General features: G+C 40.9%; 1 protein-coding gene across 1 annotated transcript; it reads right to left on the reverse strand.

The window, feature by feature from the left end:
- Positions 1–263: 263 nt before the first annotated feature.
- On the reverse strand, positions 264–18,221 carry cpe (carboxypeptidase E). Its single transcript, XM_058641675.1, has 9 exons — positions 17,812–18,221; positions 5,694–5,890; positions 5,423–5,590; positions 5,036–5,153; positions 4,552–4,734; positions 3,390–3,529; positions 2,930–3,029; positions 1,953–2,071; positions 264–1,412 (listed from the first exon to the last, which is right to left on the reverse strand). Exons 1-9 carry the CDS (start codon positions 18,053–18,055, stop codon positions 1,314–1,316), a joined length of 1,368 nt encoding a protein of 455 aa, XP_058497658.1. The 5' UTR covers positions 18,056–18,221; the 3' UTR covers positions 264–1,313.
- Positions 18,222–18,842: the final 621 nt, after the last annotated feature.

The raw sequence follows: 18,842 nt of genomic DNA on the forward strand, positions 1-18,842 counted from the left end.
GAGAGGAACTGTGGTGTGGTGTGGTGTTCAGGGTGAAGGTGGTGGTGGAACTTCCTGTTTGCCATGGTGGCACAGGTTGACAGATGAGGGGGAAAAGGGAAGACCACAGAGAAGGTTCATGGATGTGATGGAGGCAGATGATCCACTCATTGTTCTCTGTGTAGCTGTGAAGTATGTGTTTATTTCATGTTGCATCGTCTGCATGTGTCACAGTAGCTTCTGTCTGTGTCGTGCTTGTAACAAAAGACAACACTGTTGCAGTCTGACAACATAGAGGGGCCGTTTTATTGATCAGTTCAATCTTTACATTGTGTATCAGTTTCTATAGCAACACATTCAATACATTCTTTCTATGATCTCAACCCGGGGGTCTGCATTCATACAGACGTCCAAACAGTGTCCACTCAGAAGGTTAAGTGTTAATTTATCATTGAAAAGCACCTCTAGTAATCCCTGTGTGTAGTGCACATACAGTACAAAGCTTTGGGTAGACTGAGGTGGACAGATTATGGTCTTTTTTTATTTGATACAAAAACCAGACAGTTCTTGCTACTTACCTTCTTAATAAATACAGTATATATATATATATATATATATTAGAATCATTCACCTTGTGCTAAAATCAATGCTGTGCTGCAGTAAGTTTAAAAAAAAAAAATCTCAACATCAATAACATACTGGGAAATGAACTCGTTCATGTCGACTGTTTCTAGTATAGTGTTTATAATAGTTTTACAGTGTCTTTAATATCCCTGACTATCTCAGAACTATAGTCATACTTTTTATAATACAGGAAAGAAACAGAGAAATAGTGTAGAGTATATCGTGTGTGTGCGTGTGTTTACAGTTGCAATATGGTTGTGTGTATGTGTATTATTATTATTATTATTTCTACTAAACCTGGAGAAACAGAGACATTTAAAACAGGAAAATGATGACTTGTTATGAACAGAGCCGTGTGGTCGCGATGTTAACGGCCCGCTCACATACATATTTACTCAGTCACTCATTGGTTATATAGATAGGTTGCCATGGTGATCAATCACATGTACGATAAAGAACACAACAACACAGAAATAAACACCAATCTCATTGTCGTGAAACTACCTCATAGCTCTCCTGTGTCCGTCAGTGTGTGTGTGTGCGGAGTATGAGGCAACCCGTTAATACATTAATAACAATATAATCAATTAGGATAATGATTAAAAGAGAGCAAAACAAGAGACAATATATTCCTTTCTTTTTTTTTTAGAGTGGACGGGCACACAGAATGTTGAATATATTACATCGATGTGTGAACGCAGACAAACATTTCAGAAGTTCAGTGTCTCTGACATCATCTTCCACCAGTCCATCAGCTCCTCCCGCTCCTCCTCCTTCCTCTCCATCAGAGACTCCAGCTCAAAGTCCACCTGAGGACAGACCCACAGGGACGTGGCAAACAGATTACACACCGTGTGTCCTCATCAAAGTGTCACTTAACCACATTAATATGTTTGTTTAAGTGTAGAATCAATTTGAAATATAAATTGCTTGGTTTTCATTGTTTTGTTTTTTAATCTTGTCTTTAATCTCGTCTTGCATTGCCATGTTTGTACAGCAAGCCACATTTTGAAGTGTAAACATAAACAAAAACAAAGTAGAAAGTCCAGATAAATAATGTCCTCACAAGGTGACCAGATAAACTGAAGAATGTGTAAGATAATAGACATAGAAGAAAAGAGGGGATTCAAAACTATTTTCTACTACGAATTTTCCTTTACTATGTTCTTATGGCATGGTTCTTCATATAATATATTGTTAAAAGTATATGAACGCCTTTACATCACATTAAAGCATATAAAACAAAGTAAACAGGACGAGCACCAGTCAAATACAGTATATAATATCTCCTCTGATACAGTACGGTGTCCATTTGGATTTGGACTGGTGTAGTTGTCTGTGAATCTTACCCTGGTTGCAGGGCTGTAGGGAACAGCCACCTTCTTGATAACAGACAAATATCCTGGAGCAGACGCTGCCACTTTGTAGTTTCCAGGAGCCAGCAAGCGCCAATAATCTCCATCTTTGGCTACAAAATACAGATCATCGTATTAATACATATAATGTGACTTAGGGCTGAAAAATTAATCGAAATGGCCCCACTGCGAATTTCAAATTGCGGGAAGCGCAATATTTCATCATACACAACTCATTTTAGCTTTAATATTGTCACAGAGTGAAGAAAACATCTTTGTTTCTCACAGATCTGCACAAACATCACACAGTAATCGTTTGAAATATGCTATTCAAATGAAAATTAGAATCATTATAAAAGTGATATATATATATACTGTATATATATATATATATATATATTGTGCAAACACAATTAGATATTCATATAAAGTGGTTCAGCCCAAATGTAACTTACAGCAGATGCACAGCTATGAATAACCAGTGACAGTTTTGACATAATATTTTGTAATTACTCAGTAGGTAAAATTCAGACATATGTCAAATATGTCCACAAGATGGCGTTATTACAACATCTCACCACTGCATGAAGCACTTAAGACCTCCAGTCTATAAAAATACATATATATTAGTGCTGTCAAACGATTAAAATATTTAATCGTGATTAATGTCACATTTTTATCTATTCTAAATGTACCATTATTTTTTTCTCATTTTAATGCTCTTATCAACATAGAAAAGAGGATGGGCTTGCTTTATTGAGACAATATATCTCTGTCACCTGCATATTTAGAGCTATTCCTCTTATTGTGAGAGCCGCACAATAATAAGAGAGGCTGTGTATCAGCCTGCAGTGTGTGAATAAAGTGCCGTTCTTTAAGATACATCATATATATATACATTATAGATATATATATGTATACATACAGTATATATATAATAATGTATCTTATTTTGCAATGGACAGTGATACCTGTTGTCATGTCATGGTCAATACCCTCCACAGAGATGGTGGCGTTGGAAATGGCGTTTCCCTGGAGGTCACGCACAAAACCTTTGACTCCACGATGAACCTAGGCACGCGCGCACACACACACACACACACACACAAATGATCATGTTATTATGATTGTGAAAAGAACTGTTGGCTGTTGACACAGTTGTTGGACTGTTGTCCTCTTTAGTAAACATGCTGTCATGTCATCACAGAACCTCTAAGGTTACACTGAGTGGTTGTGACTATTGACTTCAATTTTTAATGTGTGTAAATGAATAACAAACATCTTATTTTTATTTATTAGCGTTTCGCTTTTCTATGAGCCTGTAAATCAATGGATATGAAGCATCTTGGTTCTGTTAGTGGGACAGCTGCGTCTAATAAAGTGTTAAAAGTGAATGAGAATGTTTATTTATGGTCCAGCTTTGCTGCCTACCTGCTCAATGTAGTTGACAAGTGAGTTGCGGTTCTGCTCCCAGTAGTTCTTGAGTTTCTCCTCACTGGGGAACTTATCACAGCTCAGCTCCAGTGTGATCTCAAAGCAGTTACTGCTCAGGTAGTTGAAATCCTGCATTCCTGTTTGTAAAGAAACACAGAATGAAGGAGAGCAAGAAAGACTTCAGGAACACAAGGGAGCCTGTAACACACACACACACATGTTACTTAGTATGTTATATACTGTGTGTGTGTGTGTGTGAGACAGCGCTAACACAATGACGTTAAGATCGCAGCATTTGAAACTCAGTGCTTTCAAGAGCAATATCAGGACGGAGTATTAGGGCCAAACTGAAGAGTTTATGAGAATAAAGTCCTAATATTAATATGGAGGGCAGCCTTAGTTCCACTCCTTCTGGATCCAAATATTCTAATAGTATAATAATTATAGTCATTATCATTCTAATTGTTTCTTGAGAAACATCAAAACCTCTTTGAACAGAACACAGATGTAACCAGTGTCAGCCGTGCAGTCGACCGCGTCCTCTTTCACAGGATGTGTGTGATTCTTTCTTGGAAACGAGAAATTGATCATCTGAGATTTAGCTGTAATAATAATTATGACTTTATTCTCCAAATATTATGTCTCTATTCTCGAAAGATAAAAGAAAATACTCTGTTGTACAATATAAATAGAAGGTATGCCTAATAAATACATAACAGTTCAAAACTATGAAAACATTAATACAAGATAAAATAACAGTACATACAGTACATTACATGTATAAAAAGAAACAAATGATAAATTATACATTGGAAATTTGACTGCATGTTTAAATTTTGAGTTGTTTTGGTTTTGAAAATGGACACTTATGGGCTGTTTTGTTTTTTTGTTGATGATGTAATTGAGGGTGTGGCTAACTGTAAGTGACCGACCATCTAAGGTTCTCTGAGTTTAAGTTGAGGCAGACGTAAATAAGAATTAGATTCTTCTCACTGCTCCTTTCCAATCATGAAAAGTGTTTATGGATTTGTGCAACACTGTACTCTACACTTTCATGAAAGGACCAAAGAAAAGCAAACAAAAAACAGAACATTTGCTGCGTATTTAAATACAGTTATTTTGCCAGTTCACAGTCACCAGCCTGACGCTTGTCTCTCACCTCCTGGGACACTGTACCAGGCCCCTCCGTTAGTGATGCCATCTTTGAAGCTGGAGTCGTCATCGTTCTTACGGCACGGGGACCGGTGTGGGTCCGACATGACCGGGTTGTAAACAGAGTAGGCTCTGGCGAGAGACTTGAACGTCACATCGTCTGGACTGGCGCTGTACTCGTGAGTGGATCCTTAAAGGACAAGTGAGCGGGAAAGGAACAAACACGCACGCAGTGTTTAGACAGCCTCTGTGATCACGTAACAACTGAGCACCTGCATCTGTAGTCCACTGAACCTGAGCCTGTGCAAACACACCGTGTTTACTCTGGGCAATTATGCAAAGGAAGGGAAAATCCATCTGATTTCAATTAGAGTTTGAAGAAAACTAATAAAATGTTTCAGTTCCACGTCGTTATTTCTCTCATTAACTCGCGGAAACACGAAGGCAACAAAAACACGTCATTTACAACACAATACTGTGCGTTCATGTACCAGTGCGGGTCTCGTCGTACGGGTAATTGGCCACCACGTCTCCTCCGTGCAGGTTGGCTGAGAGGACAAAAGGAATATCCATGATCCAGTGGATCACTGCCTTGGTCTCTGGAGCCAGCTGCAAAAGAAGGAAACATCATAAAATACTCAAACATGAAAAACAGATGCGAGCAAGTCGAAGGCATGTCAGCATCTGAAACGTTACCACTGCCCAGCTACGCTCAGCAGATGTCTTTAGAAAGCATTGAAACACAACACTGGTCATATTTTATGTTTTGTCTCAGTGCCAACAAAACCCACGAAAACGCTGACGCCAAGAAAAATATACAGAAAAAGCTAAAAGACGGGGCAACGCCTCATCTTTCACATGTGTGCCTGTTACTGTACCTTGGTGTTTTCATCCACAGCCTTCTTCATGTTCTGCAGCAGGTGGTTGTTGGCTCCGCCCTCTTTTTCATTGACGTATATGATGCGGTCCAGATCAGGGAAGTTGCGGTTCAGGTCCACGCCCTGTGCGTTACTGCGGCCCACGAACCAGTCCTTGATCTCTCCGGGCTGCAAACAGGAGAGCGGTGTCACACTGTGCTGGTGCGTGCGTGTGTGCGTGTGTGCGTGTGTGTGTGTGTGTGTGTGTGTGCGTGGCCGTGTTTTCTCTCACCTGCGACGCAGCCTTCTCAAAGCCGTCGGGGTTCATGGAGGGCATGAGGTGGATGCGGGTGTTGTGAATGAGGTCGATGATGGTCTCGTTGCCCTGCTGGTACTGGTTGCACAGGTACTGAGCCAGGTAGATGAGCAGCTCTCTGCCCACCGCCTCGTTTCCGTGCATGTTGGCGATGTACTTGAACTCCGGCTCACCTGCAGGGGACAGAGGGACACTTGCTGGGTTAATGCGTCTCTTTTAACATTGTATTCAGCCGTCATCTGTGCAGGTTTTTAAAGTGTAACTAAACCCCTAAACCACTTTTTCAGGTGTATTTCTCCAGTGTACATGTATTAGGATGGGGGAAACATTTATTCTTGGATGCATCGCAATTCAGACGTCCCAAATGTCTACATTTTGATTATTTAAATAACGGAAAATAGACGAAAACAGAAGTCAAGGCCTCACGGGTGAAAGAGGGTAGGATAGTAGAGCTGCAACTAATGATTATTTTCATAACTGATTAATCGTTTGGTCCATAAAATATCAGAAAACCGTAAAAAATGTTGAAATGATGACGTTCTCAAATGTCTCGTTTTGTCCATAAACCAAAATGATTTCTTTGTTATGCAGAGCAAAGAAATGAAGAAAATACTCACATTTAAGAAGCTTAAACTATTGGAAATCTTGTTTAAATCGTGAAAAAAGCTTTGTATGCTTGTTATGCACCAATGACACCAGAACAAATGTGCAAATCGTACTTGGCAATAAAGCTCTTCTGATTCTGATTCTGATTCTGATTCTGATCCAGGGGCAAATCTTCACAGGTTACTTTAAAGTATTCACATCATATATGTTGTGATAAACACCAGCGACTACATCAAACTTTTGCCATTGGCTATTTCAGTCCATGTTTCTGTGTTTGGATTAAAAGTCGGACTAAGACAATAATTTGGTTTTCTAAATGTCATGTGAACACGTTAGTCTGACTAAAATCAAGCTAGTCTTAGTCGGACTAACATACCTGGATAATGTGATTCATAGTCCGATTACTCTTGCATGTATGAACTTAGTCGGACCGGAGTCAGGCTTGCACATGCACCGAAATTTCGTCCCAGAAGTAGGAGGAGTCACACCATGGCATCAGTGAGAGCGAAAGCTAAGTACAGCAGGTAGGAAACATACAGTGAACGCTGACATACAGGGCAACAGCAAACTGATTCAGTACGCACTAACTTATGATTGATTGGTACAGCGCCACCTACAGAGGCGGAGTCAGGCGTATTCTCCGCATGTATACTTGGGCTGGGCAAGTTGTCCGATTGTCTGTCTTAACACAGTTAAACTGTGACTGGTTCACTCTCACATCACTCTCTTGTCTGACACTTGTTTTCCCAGACTCCTCCCCCAACAGGAGCTGCTGTTGAGCGCCGTCATCTTTCTCGCTCATTAGCAGCTGCAGTGTGGTGTCAGATTTCACTACCAGACCACTCTCCCTCCCTCCCTCAGCTCTCAGCCTACTTCTTTGGCATTACTTATAACATAGGTGAGTAGAGTCGGTGGAAAGTCGCCATTAGTCACAATCGAGGTATCTTTGCTGATTCTAAACCAATGCAACGCTAATCTGCACAGAACTGGTCAGGTAATCCCAGGGAGAAACATCACTGCAATGTCATATTCTTTGTCAGAAGAAGCGATTTGAGTCCGTTGCCATGGAAACAACATGTCCTTTATCTCTTTTGGGCCAGGAGAGTGTCGCTGATAAAGCATTCTCATTGGTCAGTGAGGTTACCCTGGATACAAACACACACTGGACCTTCACACACACACTGAGTCATCAGTGGAAGGAGTAAGTAAACACAATTGAACGCTGCGACTCTATTTGGAACGTAATGACTGAGAGACAGTGATTAGGATTGTTGGGAGACATCGACAGAGACTGTAGTCTCTGAATGTTGACTGAATGTTGCTGGAGTGACAGGTCCAGGATCAGATTTGACTAAATCAGAGAGAGAGAGAGTTTGACTCCAGGACATGGTGAGACAGAGTGAGGATCCTCAGGGACACGTACAACAATAAATCAGTCACCAGCTTAGCCTTGTTTGTGTCAGCGTCCTTCAAAAACAATGTGAAGTCCTGTTACATGTGATATAAAGGAGTTTGTTTGTTTTTTACCATAAAATCATCCAAAATGAACATATTTATCCTTTAAATACCAAAAATGCTTGATGAAAAACTTGTGCATGTGAGTAACTCATTACTATACTAGAGGAACATGGCCACACATACTGTATGTGTCTGTTAGTGATGAATGAGTCTCATGAATCATCAAAGTACAGATTGTGGTGAGTGAACACAAATATGTGCCTCCATGTGTTCTTATGAAAGCTGCTTTATTTTCCATCTCCTTCATCCCTCGTCCATGGACGTGTTTAATAAGTGCTATTTATATCAGCATGTTTTCTAGAGCTGCGTCTAATTGCAATGACCAAAGCTCAACATCTGTTTCACATAATAATTAGCCTGGCTTAAAGTCAACTAAGCAACTGACGAGGAACGTAAAGTCCGTGCTATAACTCTTTTGACTGACTACAAACCAGGGATGAGAGGCTGAAAAACACGAGGGGACAACTAACGAAAAAGCTGCTCTGTTCTCATCAACATGCAGCACGAAGATTTCTGAGATTTACTTTTATTGTATTTTGAATCCAAATTGACATTTTTCATGGACTCAAACCAGAGACGGGCGACTTCTCTGTGGCTGAAAGACAACAGAGGACGTCTGCGACCCACTGAAAGAAGCACGGACGTCCAAAAACAACAACAACAACAACAACAACAACAACTCGGTAGCCCTGGTTAAAGTGACAGTCCAGGTTTTGAGGGAGGAGACAAGGTCAGGTGGCAGTTTCTTCCCTCAGGCTAACACTGACAAAAAGCAAAGTGCCTGTGATGTCCCCGCTGCTCCTCTAATTTGACAATTTTCAGGTTTTTGTTTTTTTTGTAAATCTCATATAAACAATCTTCTAAAAACTGATTGTAGAAGTTACTTTTCTGTAGAATGAGAAATGCTGTCGGCCAGTTTTATAACTGCATCTTCAAGCATCAGTCAATTTTAGCAGGTTTGATTTGAGCTGTGTGTTTAGGTCCTGAAATAATTCCACTGGCTTCATGACGAAGAAGGTAACGAGTATAACCACACACACACACACACACACACACACACACACACACATACACGCACACACACACTGACCAGCGCACATCTGGTAGTCAGGTTATTTTTAAATCTGGTTTCTCTTGCTACTAATGATTTCAAGATTACAATTAACTCTTTCTGTCCCAACATTTGTGAATGTTTTTTACAGACTTCAGAAACCTGACAGAGCTGTCAAGCCCACACACACACATGCACACACACATACACGCACACACACACACACACTTTAAAGCTGAACTCCTGGCTAAATGAAGTTTCAGTGATTGAAGCTGTTGGACAGATGCTCAGCAGCGAGGGAGGGAGCTCTCGTTTCTCCTTTAAGAAACACGCTGTAACATCGTTGACGTCCATGTTGGTGTGTGACAGAGCACAGAGCTGCACGAGCCTCACACACGTGTAACAGTTGACACTCATAGAGACAGATGTAGGAACTGTGTATGGACCTGTGCATAAACTGTAGGCACTGATGAATTGACAGGAAGTCTAAAGTTTGGCTAAGAAGAGAAGCTGAGGCGAGGCCTAATCATAGTTCAGTCATCATTTACTGTATTATCTTGTTTTTTCACTCCCTCAGCCTGGTCTGATAGTATTTGTTGACAGATTAAGGATGTGGAATACAACTAATGACACATCATCACCAAACTTTAGTCACTGCAGCTTTAAACACGTGTCAAAATATGGGATGTGCACTTTTTCTTTAGATTTGACTGACTATATAATCTAGTGGCTTTGTTTTATTTACTAATTTATATTATTTTTTTAGTGTTCATTCTATTCATTATTATTCTAACTTAGTGAGCTGGCGTTTGTCCCACAGCAAGTTGGGAGTGGTTTTATACTTTAAACCATAAAACCATTCCAGTGAAAGCTTGATTTTAATCAGGAAATGTTTTTTTTGTGTTTTTTTAACCCTGAGAGTGTTCACACAGCGTTTGTTTTTGTTGTTTTTCAGTGGCATACATAGACTGACTTTTGTGGAATTGTTTTATAGTTTTTAGACACTTTTATAATATATTTGTTCAAGTTTAGAGTGTCAGAATAAATGCTTTGAAAACTGTTTGATCTCTGTTTAGATATCTCTGTTTAGTCTAAAGGCTAGGCTAAATTCAATGCCATTTAAAACCGTAAAAAAAAGAATGATATAAGACACTTTATACTGCCCATTCTTATCGCCTCTGTCTATATTAGAGTTCTTAAACTCGCGGTCTGTGGTCTCCCACCATTCAATATCAAGTTATGAGTTATTTCTATATTTGTTTTTTTCTATTTGGAGATTGATTAAGTGTCAGAAGTAGTTTTATTGTGAACTATATATCATTCAATAAACAAAACAAACACTTTATTTTGAAATTCATGATATAATTCTCTTGGTGGATTTTTTTCCACTTGACCGGCCCCCTACTGACCAGACTAGATGCTCAGTGGCCCCTCAGGTCATTTGAGTTTGACAGTTTGAGACCCCTGGTCTGTGTGTTTTAATGCTGATGACACAGAACCAAACAAAAAGAACTTGTCTCCCTTTTCCTGCCTCTGTGTATAACAGTCCTCTGTGTTTGTCTGGATCTTTAATGTGTCTCATTAGTGGGGAGTGTCTGATTGTGTGTGAGAGGCTGATGTAGCTCAGTCACTGCTGATTCCTGCTCCGCACTCACACACCAATGTAAAAAAAAAAACCCACTTCATCATGATTTCATGAACCACTCTGTCCTGTGTGACAGGTGATCAGCGCGCTCTCTCAGACGACCACGTAACAACGGCCGCAGCTGCAACGTCATTAAGGAAGCGCCGCATTAGAGGGCTCTCAGTCGTCGTGGCAACCATGACAGGGGCAGGTGTACACGGAGACAGATCAACTCAAACGCTGAGTAAACACACTCTCTCTGACACACACACACACACACACACACAGGTTTATGCAGCTACACTCTGCATTGGCTCCTTTTCATTAAGACAGTCTGTAGCCAAAGCCTTAAAGGTGCAGTGCGTAACAGTTATTACGCACAGTTATTGGCAGAAACTGAACGTACTCAACACTACCCATAAGTGTGTTTGTATAAGGGTATAATCACTTGAAAATAGAAATATTTGGGCTTTTACATAGCCTTGGAATAATCCTTAGATTTGTCTTCTTTATGGTGACCTCCATCTTACGCCACCATATTTCCCTGATGTGCACAGATGAAACAGAGGAACCAGAGTCACCGTAATGAGGCTTTGGTCCACATGAAGGATTCTGCGCCTTTAAAAAGTGTTAATACCACAAAACGTGCTATAAAGAGGAAAACAATAATAACACACACACACACAGAGACTTTAAAGTTGGACTAAACAACTGCAAAGCCTTGTGGGGAGATGCAGTAGATGACTGGGAAATGAAAATGATCAAAAATTTACAGAAAGTCCCTCAAAAACGTCCGGGGAAAAAACAGATGAAAGGCTATGAGAGGGGGCGGGACCTTGGCTGTGTATCTGTCGGCTTAAGGCCAGCAGCATGTCATTATGCGTAGAAGTCTCACAGGATGTTACGACGCGGAGAGGAAGATGCATGCCGGGTGTGTGATGTATAATAAATGACTTCTGGCTGATGCGTTGGCCTTTCTCTGTCTCTCGTCCCGTCGCTCCCTTGTTCCCCTCTACATCCTCGCAGCCGCCTCTCTCTCGCTCACTCGCGCCACCATCACGCTCCCAAACAGCGGCCGTTTTTTCAATCATCATTCCTTCTCATTCTCCCTTGTCATCCATCTCCTCTTCCCAGTCGACTATCTCTGCAGACTGGACACCTCACAGCAATGCTCTTCCAACATCTATGTCTGTGCGCCTCCATTTTTCTGTCCTCTAACAGAAACATGTTTTATTTTTATACTATATTTATATATATATATATATATATATATATATATGTATACATATATATATATATACATATACATATATATATATATACACACATATGTATAATATTCAATAAACCATATGTTATTAAATATAAGTGTAAGCAGCAGAGTTCCGTGTGCACGCTCACTGGGGATTATATAGTCCCTCTGTCGTGTGATAAAACAGTCCAGTGTGGAGTCCTGTGACAGTCTCCACCACATGAGCTCGTCCTCAGCATATTGAATGAAACCGTGCTTCAAACTGACACGATTTCTTTCTTCTTCTACTTTTTTTTACCTTCAGGCAAACTTAGTAGTGATAGTATTTCTCGTCCTATTAGAAGCCTTGTAAATACTTCCAGACATGAGAGTCACAATCGTTTAGCCACATCCACTGAGGACGACCCCGTTTTTTTTTGCTCTTGTGTAATTAAATCTGATCCAGCTGTGAGATGTTAACATCTCGTTTCTCATGAGAAATACAGACAGTAACTGAAGGACACATGTTCATGCTCAGGCTTCTCTACGTAGACTATGACTGTAGACCTAGAGTGTCAAAATAAATACAATTCTGTTTACTGTCTATTGGACGTTCTATCATTTCAAACCAATCTGGCTATTGTCCTCCAAACTGTGGCATCAACAAAGCATTTGCACAAAGAAAACTGCTCTGGTTTCACCGTGGGCCAAATATGGTTGTGCGTGCAAATCCCAACAGTTTCTAAACTGTTTCTAAACTGCTCAGACCTCAGACCACCTGGCACCATAACAAAGCCACATTCAAAATCACTTAAATCACTTCTCTTCTCCATTCTGCTGCTCAGTTGGAACATCACTAAGTCCCTGAATGTATTGTTTTGCTGCCACGTGATTGGCTGAAGAGATTATTCTCATTAAAAAGCAGTTGAAGTGGCGTACCTAATAAAGTGGCTGAGTGGTGCAGTCTGTAACACAACGTGATAGATGCATGGAGGCACAAGTGCAGCATTTTTGTTGGAAAAGTGAAGCATAAAGTAACAAAAGTAATCTAATGAATATGTGAAAAAACACTGTACTTGAAGCAAATGTTTGACATCTTGAAGATTATGCACAAAGATTTCCTCCCTCTGAAGTTTACATTCTAAACTGAGGCCACATCCACACGGAGAGAGCCAAATGTAAACGCTTTGAAAAAGTTTCCTGTAAACACGGCAACTAAAGAAAGAAATGTTATCACAGACCAGACAGTGACAACTTAGTGACTTTGTCGCTATAATTATATAACAAAAAAGGTTAGCCAGCACTCCTACAGTTCAATAATTGACGGCAAATTTCCTAAATTTGGTTGCTGCTTGTGAGGGTATCACATTCGAGAATGGGACCGTGTAGTGCGCACATAAACGTGGGCCTTATATCGCCTGCATTTCAGCTGGAGGTTTACAAAAAAATGGAAAAAATGGCACAGTCTATGCCCTGCTTTAGAAAGTTTGTTGAGTCTGTAGTCTCCCATGTTTTTAAAATCAAGTGTAATGCTCTTCTCACATAATATTTGAGAAATAATGTGAAATATGTGACCAGCCACAAGAAAACCAGCAACAAGTCGGGTAAAGAATTTTCCATTTTTACAGAATATGCACGTTGAAATCACAAAGAAGCCACTGCATGCTTCAAATCACAGTATTGGGGTCTTAAAACCTTGATCGCTGTGAACCAATTCATAGTTGGGGTTTGGTGCCCTAGACCTGCTATTGATTAACCAATGATGTTCAAACTACAGATATCAGATTGTCACAATTTCAGACATTTCTTCAGTTCTCACCATTCTACCAATCGTGTGTAAAAGTGTCTCTCCTCTCTGTTGGCTCTGTTTTGGTCTCCAGCAGCTCTTCAAAAGAGAAGAGAGAACTTTGACTTTAGTTTGTTGTTGTTTGGAAACATCTGAATGCTGCATCTTCTTTGCAACGTATCCATTGTTCAAATAAAACAGATAATAGAGTAAATGGGTAAATGTCATTTTCTACCACTTGTTTGTCACTGTAGCGTTTGTGTTTGCACTCTTGGTTATGGGCAGTTCCTGTGCCGCAGTGTATGACAGATGGCTGCTTACTGACAGATGCATGAGCTCAGGACCATCGTCCTTTGGAGCCAGGCAGCCAACCACGGGCTGCCAGTCAGCTCAGTGCACTAAGCCGATCTGTTGCCCCGGCAACCGCTATTTTGGCTCCACCTAAGAGTTTTAACACATTGCAGGGTCAGATAAAATATGAGACGGGGCGCCTTAAAGATGTCTCTGCAGGTTTGATTCTGCTTGTCTCACACACACATTCATCATTTCATGTCCTTGCAGTGAAACCTCTGAAAACATCCTTTTCTTCCTTCTCTCTCTCTCATTTGTCCTCTCAGTCTCTGGAGCTTGTCTGTCTCTGTCTCTCTTTTCACCATCCTCCTCCTCCTCCTTGCTATGGATGTTTTGCTCAGCAGAGATGGAGGGTAGAGAAACAGAGAGAGAGAGAGAGGGGGGAGAGAGGGGGGAGAGAGGGGGGTTGCCTTCCCCGATGGTGAAACAGCGGCTTGGAAACTCATCTGGTAGTAATAAGGTCTCCACATTGCTACTGTGACTCATGCGTGCGTACAGCCACCACACTATTACAGGCTTATTTTGTACGTATGCATGGTCATAAGGACGGTGATCATGTGATCTTCAAAACACGCACAGCCCGTGGAGCACGGCTATGAACACAAATACTCCCGGAGAAGAAAATACACCTTTTTACCAAAAAGACATATAGTGGAAATGCCACAGAAGACACTGTAAACAATGTAAAGAGTAATTACAGGCCTTGGTTCTTCTTTCTTACGAAGCCTCAGGCTCAGGATTACTGTGATGGAATTAAATCACTTCCTGAGGCCAGTTGGACAGAACTCACGACCTATTCCTGAACATAAATAAAGGTTCATTTTAAAGATTTAATGTACTACGACGAGTTAATCCCTTAATGTTCCTTTCTCTACTAACACAGTGTATTCTCACAGTACTAATGTTCCCAGGTTGCTCGTGTAAACTGTATTAAAACAAACATAAAGAGTCGACATAGTTTTTGGGTTTGCTGGCTAAGGACAACCCAGGCGTAAGAGAGGAGTGAACAGCCACCAGGGGGCGACTCCACTGGAGTTAATGGTCTGAATCACTAGTTTTTGGTTGATGTCAGTTTTGTAAATGATGTTTCTATTCAGAGACAAATAATAGACACTGAAGCCTGGCTCATATGAGTGGGGTGGACACCAGTGTGAGTGACAGCTGCTATTGTCCAATAGGAGCCTGGTTGTAGGTAACATCAGTAAGTTTCCTCAACAAACTGCAAATCTCGAGGCTTCAATATGGGTGACGTAATGACTGTTTACCGCATGGTCGCACACTAATGTTTCAGATGAATATGAAAGCGCTTTTATAAAGGGGTTCAAACGGATTTCAATATAAAGTCACCTTCCATTTTATTAGGAACAGAGGACACCAGATAAAGGGGCGGGAGAGGCCTCCAGTGTGGTCTTTTCACTGCTGTAGGCCATCTGCTCCAAGGTTTAAGAGAATTACTTGGTTGCAATGATGTTTACAGACCATTCTCTGTAAACCTTAAAGATCCCTGTGCATGACAATCCACGAGATCAGAATTTATTTCTGAAATACTCAGACCAGCCACTCTGGTGCCAACAGCCACTCCTCAGTTTGAACATCAGGTCAAGGTTGTCAGGTTGTTGCCACGTCATTGATGGATTCATTTTTTGTATTAGCAAGCAGCTGAGCAGGTGTACCCATACGATACGTGATACATGGTCCACGATACCAATAATATCACGATACAGGGATTCTGTGGTAATCAGTATATTGCAAGACAATCATATAGCGATACATCACGATATCTGTCTGACTGAAGAAAACAAACGTTAACAGACGTTAAAAGTGCAGGATTTTCTCTGTTTATTCACAACATAGAGAACAAAGTGCATAAAGTCTATGTATTGAACGTGGATGGGGCATCTCTTAAATAGCTTTCTCCACTATTATCCCGCTGTGAACTCCCTCTTCTTCAGCCATGAGGAGACATGAAGAAGTAACGCCTGGTGAGTGAAACTGGCAGGGATTGTTTACTTTAGAGCACCTGACATATTGATTATTTTATGCACAAGGAGGGACGATGATATATCACTGAATTGATATTTTGACCCAACCCTAATATACAAATTGATATTGAACATTGGGCTTTTTTCCGTCTCAGTACATAGTGTTTTTTGAATTTACAGTAGGGCTGAACATTTTGGAATAAATATCTAATCAGAGGCAATGGTCATTTTAACATCATTATTTTCATTTGAATAAAACAAAGATGTTCTCTTCAGTCTGTAGAACAAGACGTCTACAGAAGAAATGATTGTATTGCATTTTCGATAAAATTTCGAGTAACTGTTCAGCATTTACAGTCTGCCTTTTATCGAGTTGGAGTCTGGAGTCAAATGTCAAAGAAAACTTGCATGGTGTTTTTTTTTTGCTATACAGTGCATGTATGTATGTATGTCTTTGGGTGTTTGACTGTACAGAAAAACAAGAAGCAGTTGCACATTAAAAGTTCCTCTTTGCACTTCCTGTGGTCAGTGTTTCAGCTGCACATCAGATAATAAGGGGCCATCTTCTACTCTGCCGCTCAGTCCAGAGTTGACTTAAGCCACAACTCATCATTCACTCATGTGGTATCATCATTGGACGACAACACTTGTGTCCGATACCAATATCAAAATATCTACCAATACTGATATTAGTCTGATACAGTCATTTTAACACATATTGTTCTCCCAAAAAAGAAGAAATAAACAGCCCAAACATGACTCAGCTAAAATGTTTTTGCTGGTTTTCATTTATTGTGCATTAGGGGTGTAACGATACACGTATTTGTACCGAACCGTCACGGTCACGAACCAGGCACTCCTGGGTGGTTACAGAGGTGGACTGCGGTCCGTACATGTGGCGTACATAGTGTTAATATGGCCCGGACCATTTAGCCTCCGGCTCGGCCCAAGTGTGGGATAACTTCCAGGTTCACTCTCATGGTGGAAGACCAATGAGCCCAAATATCCCCATGTTGCTAAGTCAGCAAAACACTACCTTGCAGTACCTGCGACCTTTGACCCTAGCGAAAGGGTGTTTTCTACAGCTGGAGACTTTGTAATTTCCCAAAGAGCTCTGCTTTCTGCTTTTCTTTATACTGAAAAGACATAAGCTGTCATTTAAGTTAATGCACTTTTATTTAAGAAGTATTTTATTTATTGGAGAATTGCAGCAGTATTTTTTTGTTTTATGCATTTTATTTGTATGTTTCATACTGACAGCTAAAACTGTTTAACTGTTGTGTTTGTTTACTAATTAAATGTATGTTCGTTTTTCATTTTCCCCCTTAACAATGAACCATACCATGACTTTAAAACCGAGGTACCATTACACCCCTACTGTGCACAGTGAAGCACGTGATATATTGGATTCTACATTTTTTATCTGTCCAATATCTGATCTTGTGATTTTGACCGATTCTGACCGATACGGATTCAGGTCCCTTATCACCAGCACATGCAGGTTCATTTCATCATCAGTCAACAGCGCTCCTTGTTTGGTGTGATACAGTCAACATCACTCTGGTCGCATCTGATTAAAAACGCGTTCCCCACTGAGGCGTGCCGTGCCATGCTGTGCCATGAACACTTCCCCACGATCATGAGTCAGGATGAGCACGAAAAGATCTTTATCAAGCATCAAAATGGCGGCTTTGCGTGGCTGATCTGTCATGTAGATTCCTCTGATGTAATGCAGTCAACACACACACACACACACACACACACCTGCGCCGCTGCTCCTGCACATTTCAGCATCATCGTGACTGATGCGGTGCGTTATCACAGCGTGTGGAACTGGCTTTTACTTCCACGAAGGAGAGCAGGGAGCGGTGATGGGGCGCACACTATCACCGCATTGTGTGTGCGTGTGTGTGCGCGCGTGCGTGCGTGTGTGTGTGTAACTGACCAGGCTCGTGCGTCCCGGGGTTGTCGGACATCTCCAGCACCAGCAGCTCGCGGCCCTCGAAGCTCTCCCCGATGGTGTAGATGCGGCTGATGGTCGGACACTGCAGCCACACGGACACCAGCGCCTTCCGCAGCTCCTCATAGCGGTGATACTCGAAGGAGATCTCGCCCTCGGTCCCTGCTGCGCTGCTGACCAGGGAAACCACCGCGGTCCCGAATAAAAGTACCGACACGAAGAGCTTCATTTTGACGCGTCTGTGTGTCTGTGTGTGTGCTCGGGCTGTGGCTTTGATCCCGGGTGTTATCTCGGTGCTGCAGCTTCAGTGGAGTCTATAAATATCGCTGCCTCTCTGATCTGATGCTGCTGCCGCTGCTGCTGCTGTCACTGCCGCTGCTGTACCTGAGCGCAGACTCCGTGTTTCCCTCCAGCGCCAACACACAGCACACAACATGTACACATCCTGCTGCACTTTTCAAAATAAAATGTTAGCTGAACGAACGTTATATTTATTCAATCTTAAGGTGAGATATAAAGTTACAGTTTGGTGGGCTTTATGACGTGTTCTTTATTAAATATCAATGGAATTAAATAATAATGATTGATAATAACACAGCATAAAAGCCATAAAATACAAAATAACCAAATAACCTGTATATTATAATGACATCATGATTTCTACCATCATCCATAATATAAAATAGTGGTAAAATAAGATAAAAAAAATAGATGTTAAAACATTATTTTAATGTAATGTAATGTGATGTAATGTAATATAATTCGCCCTATGTCAGCTAAGATTGGCACAGTGCCCCCCACAACCCTCATATGGAGGATAAAGTGCTAGAAGATGCATGATGGATATTATAACGATACGATACGATACAAGATACGATACAAGATACAATACGTTACGATACATATGATATGATGTGATATGGTACGGTACGATATGATATGATGCGCCGCAATAAGATATAATATAAAATATAATACGATATGATACCATACCATACCATACAAATATATAAGAT

This window comes from Solea solea, chromosome 10, assembly GCF_958295425.1.
Source record: "Solea solea chromosome 10, fSolSol10.1, whole genome shotgun sequence".
NCBI lineage: Eukaryota > Metazoa > Chordata > Actinopteri > Pleuronectiformes > Soleidae > Solea > Solea solea.

Bases quoted from the DNA above. Each gene is read 5' to 3' on its own strand.
- cpe (XM_058641675.1), bottom strand. From the start codon at position 18,055: ATGAAGCTCTTCGTGTCGGTACTTTTATTCGGGACCGCGGTGGTTTCC. The intron at 5,591-5,693 runs GTGAGAGAAAAC...TCCTGTTTGCAG, and splicing joins TTGAGAAGGCTGCGTCGCAG to CCCGGAGAGATCAAGGACTG. The intron at 2,072-2,929 runs GTATCACTGTCC...TGTATTTTGTAG, and splicing joins TGACCATGACATGACAACAG to CCAAAGATGGAGATTATTGG.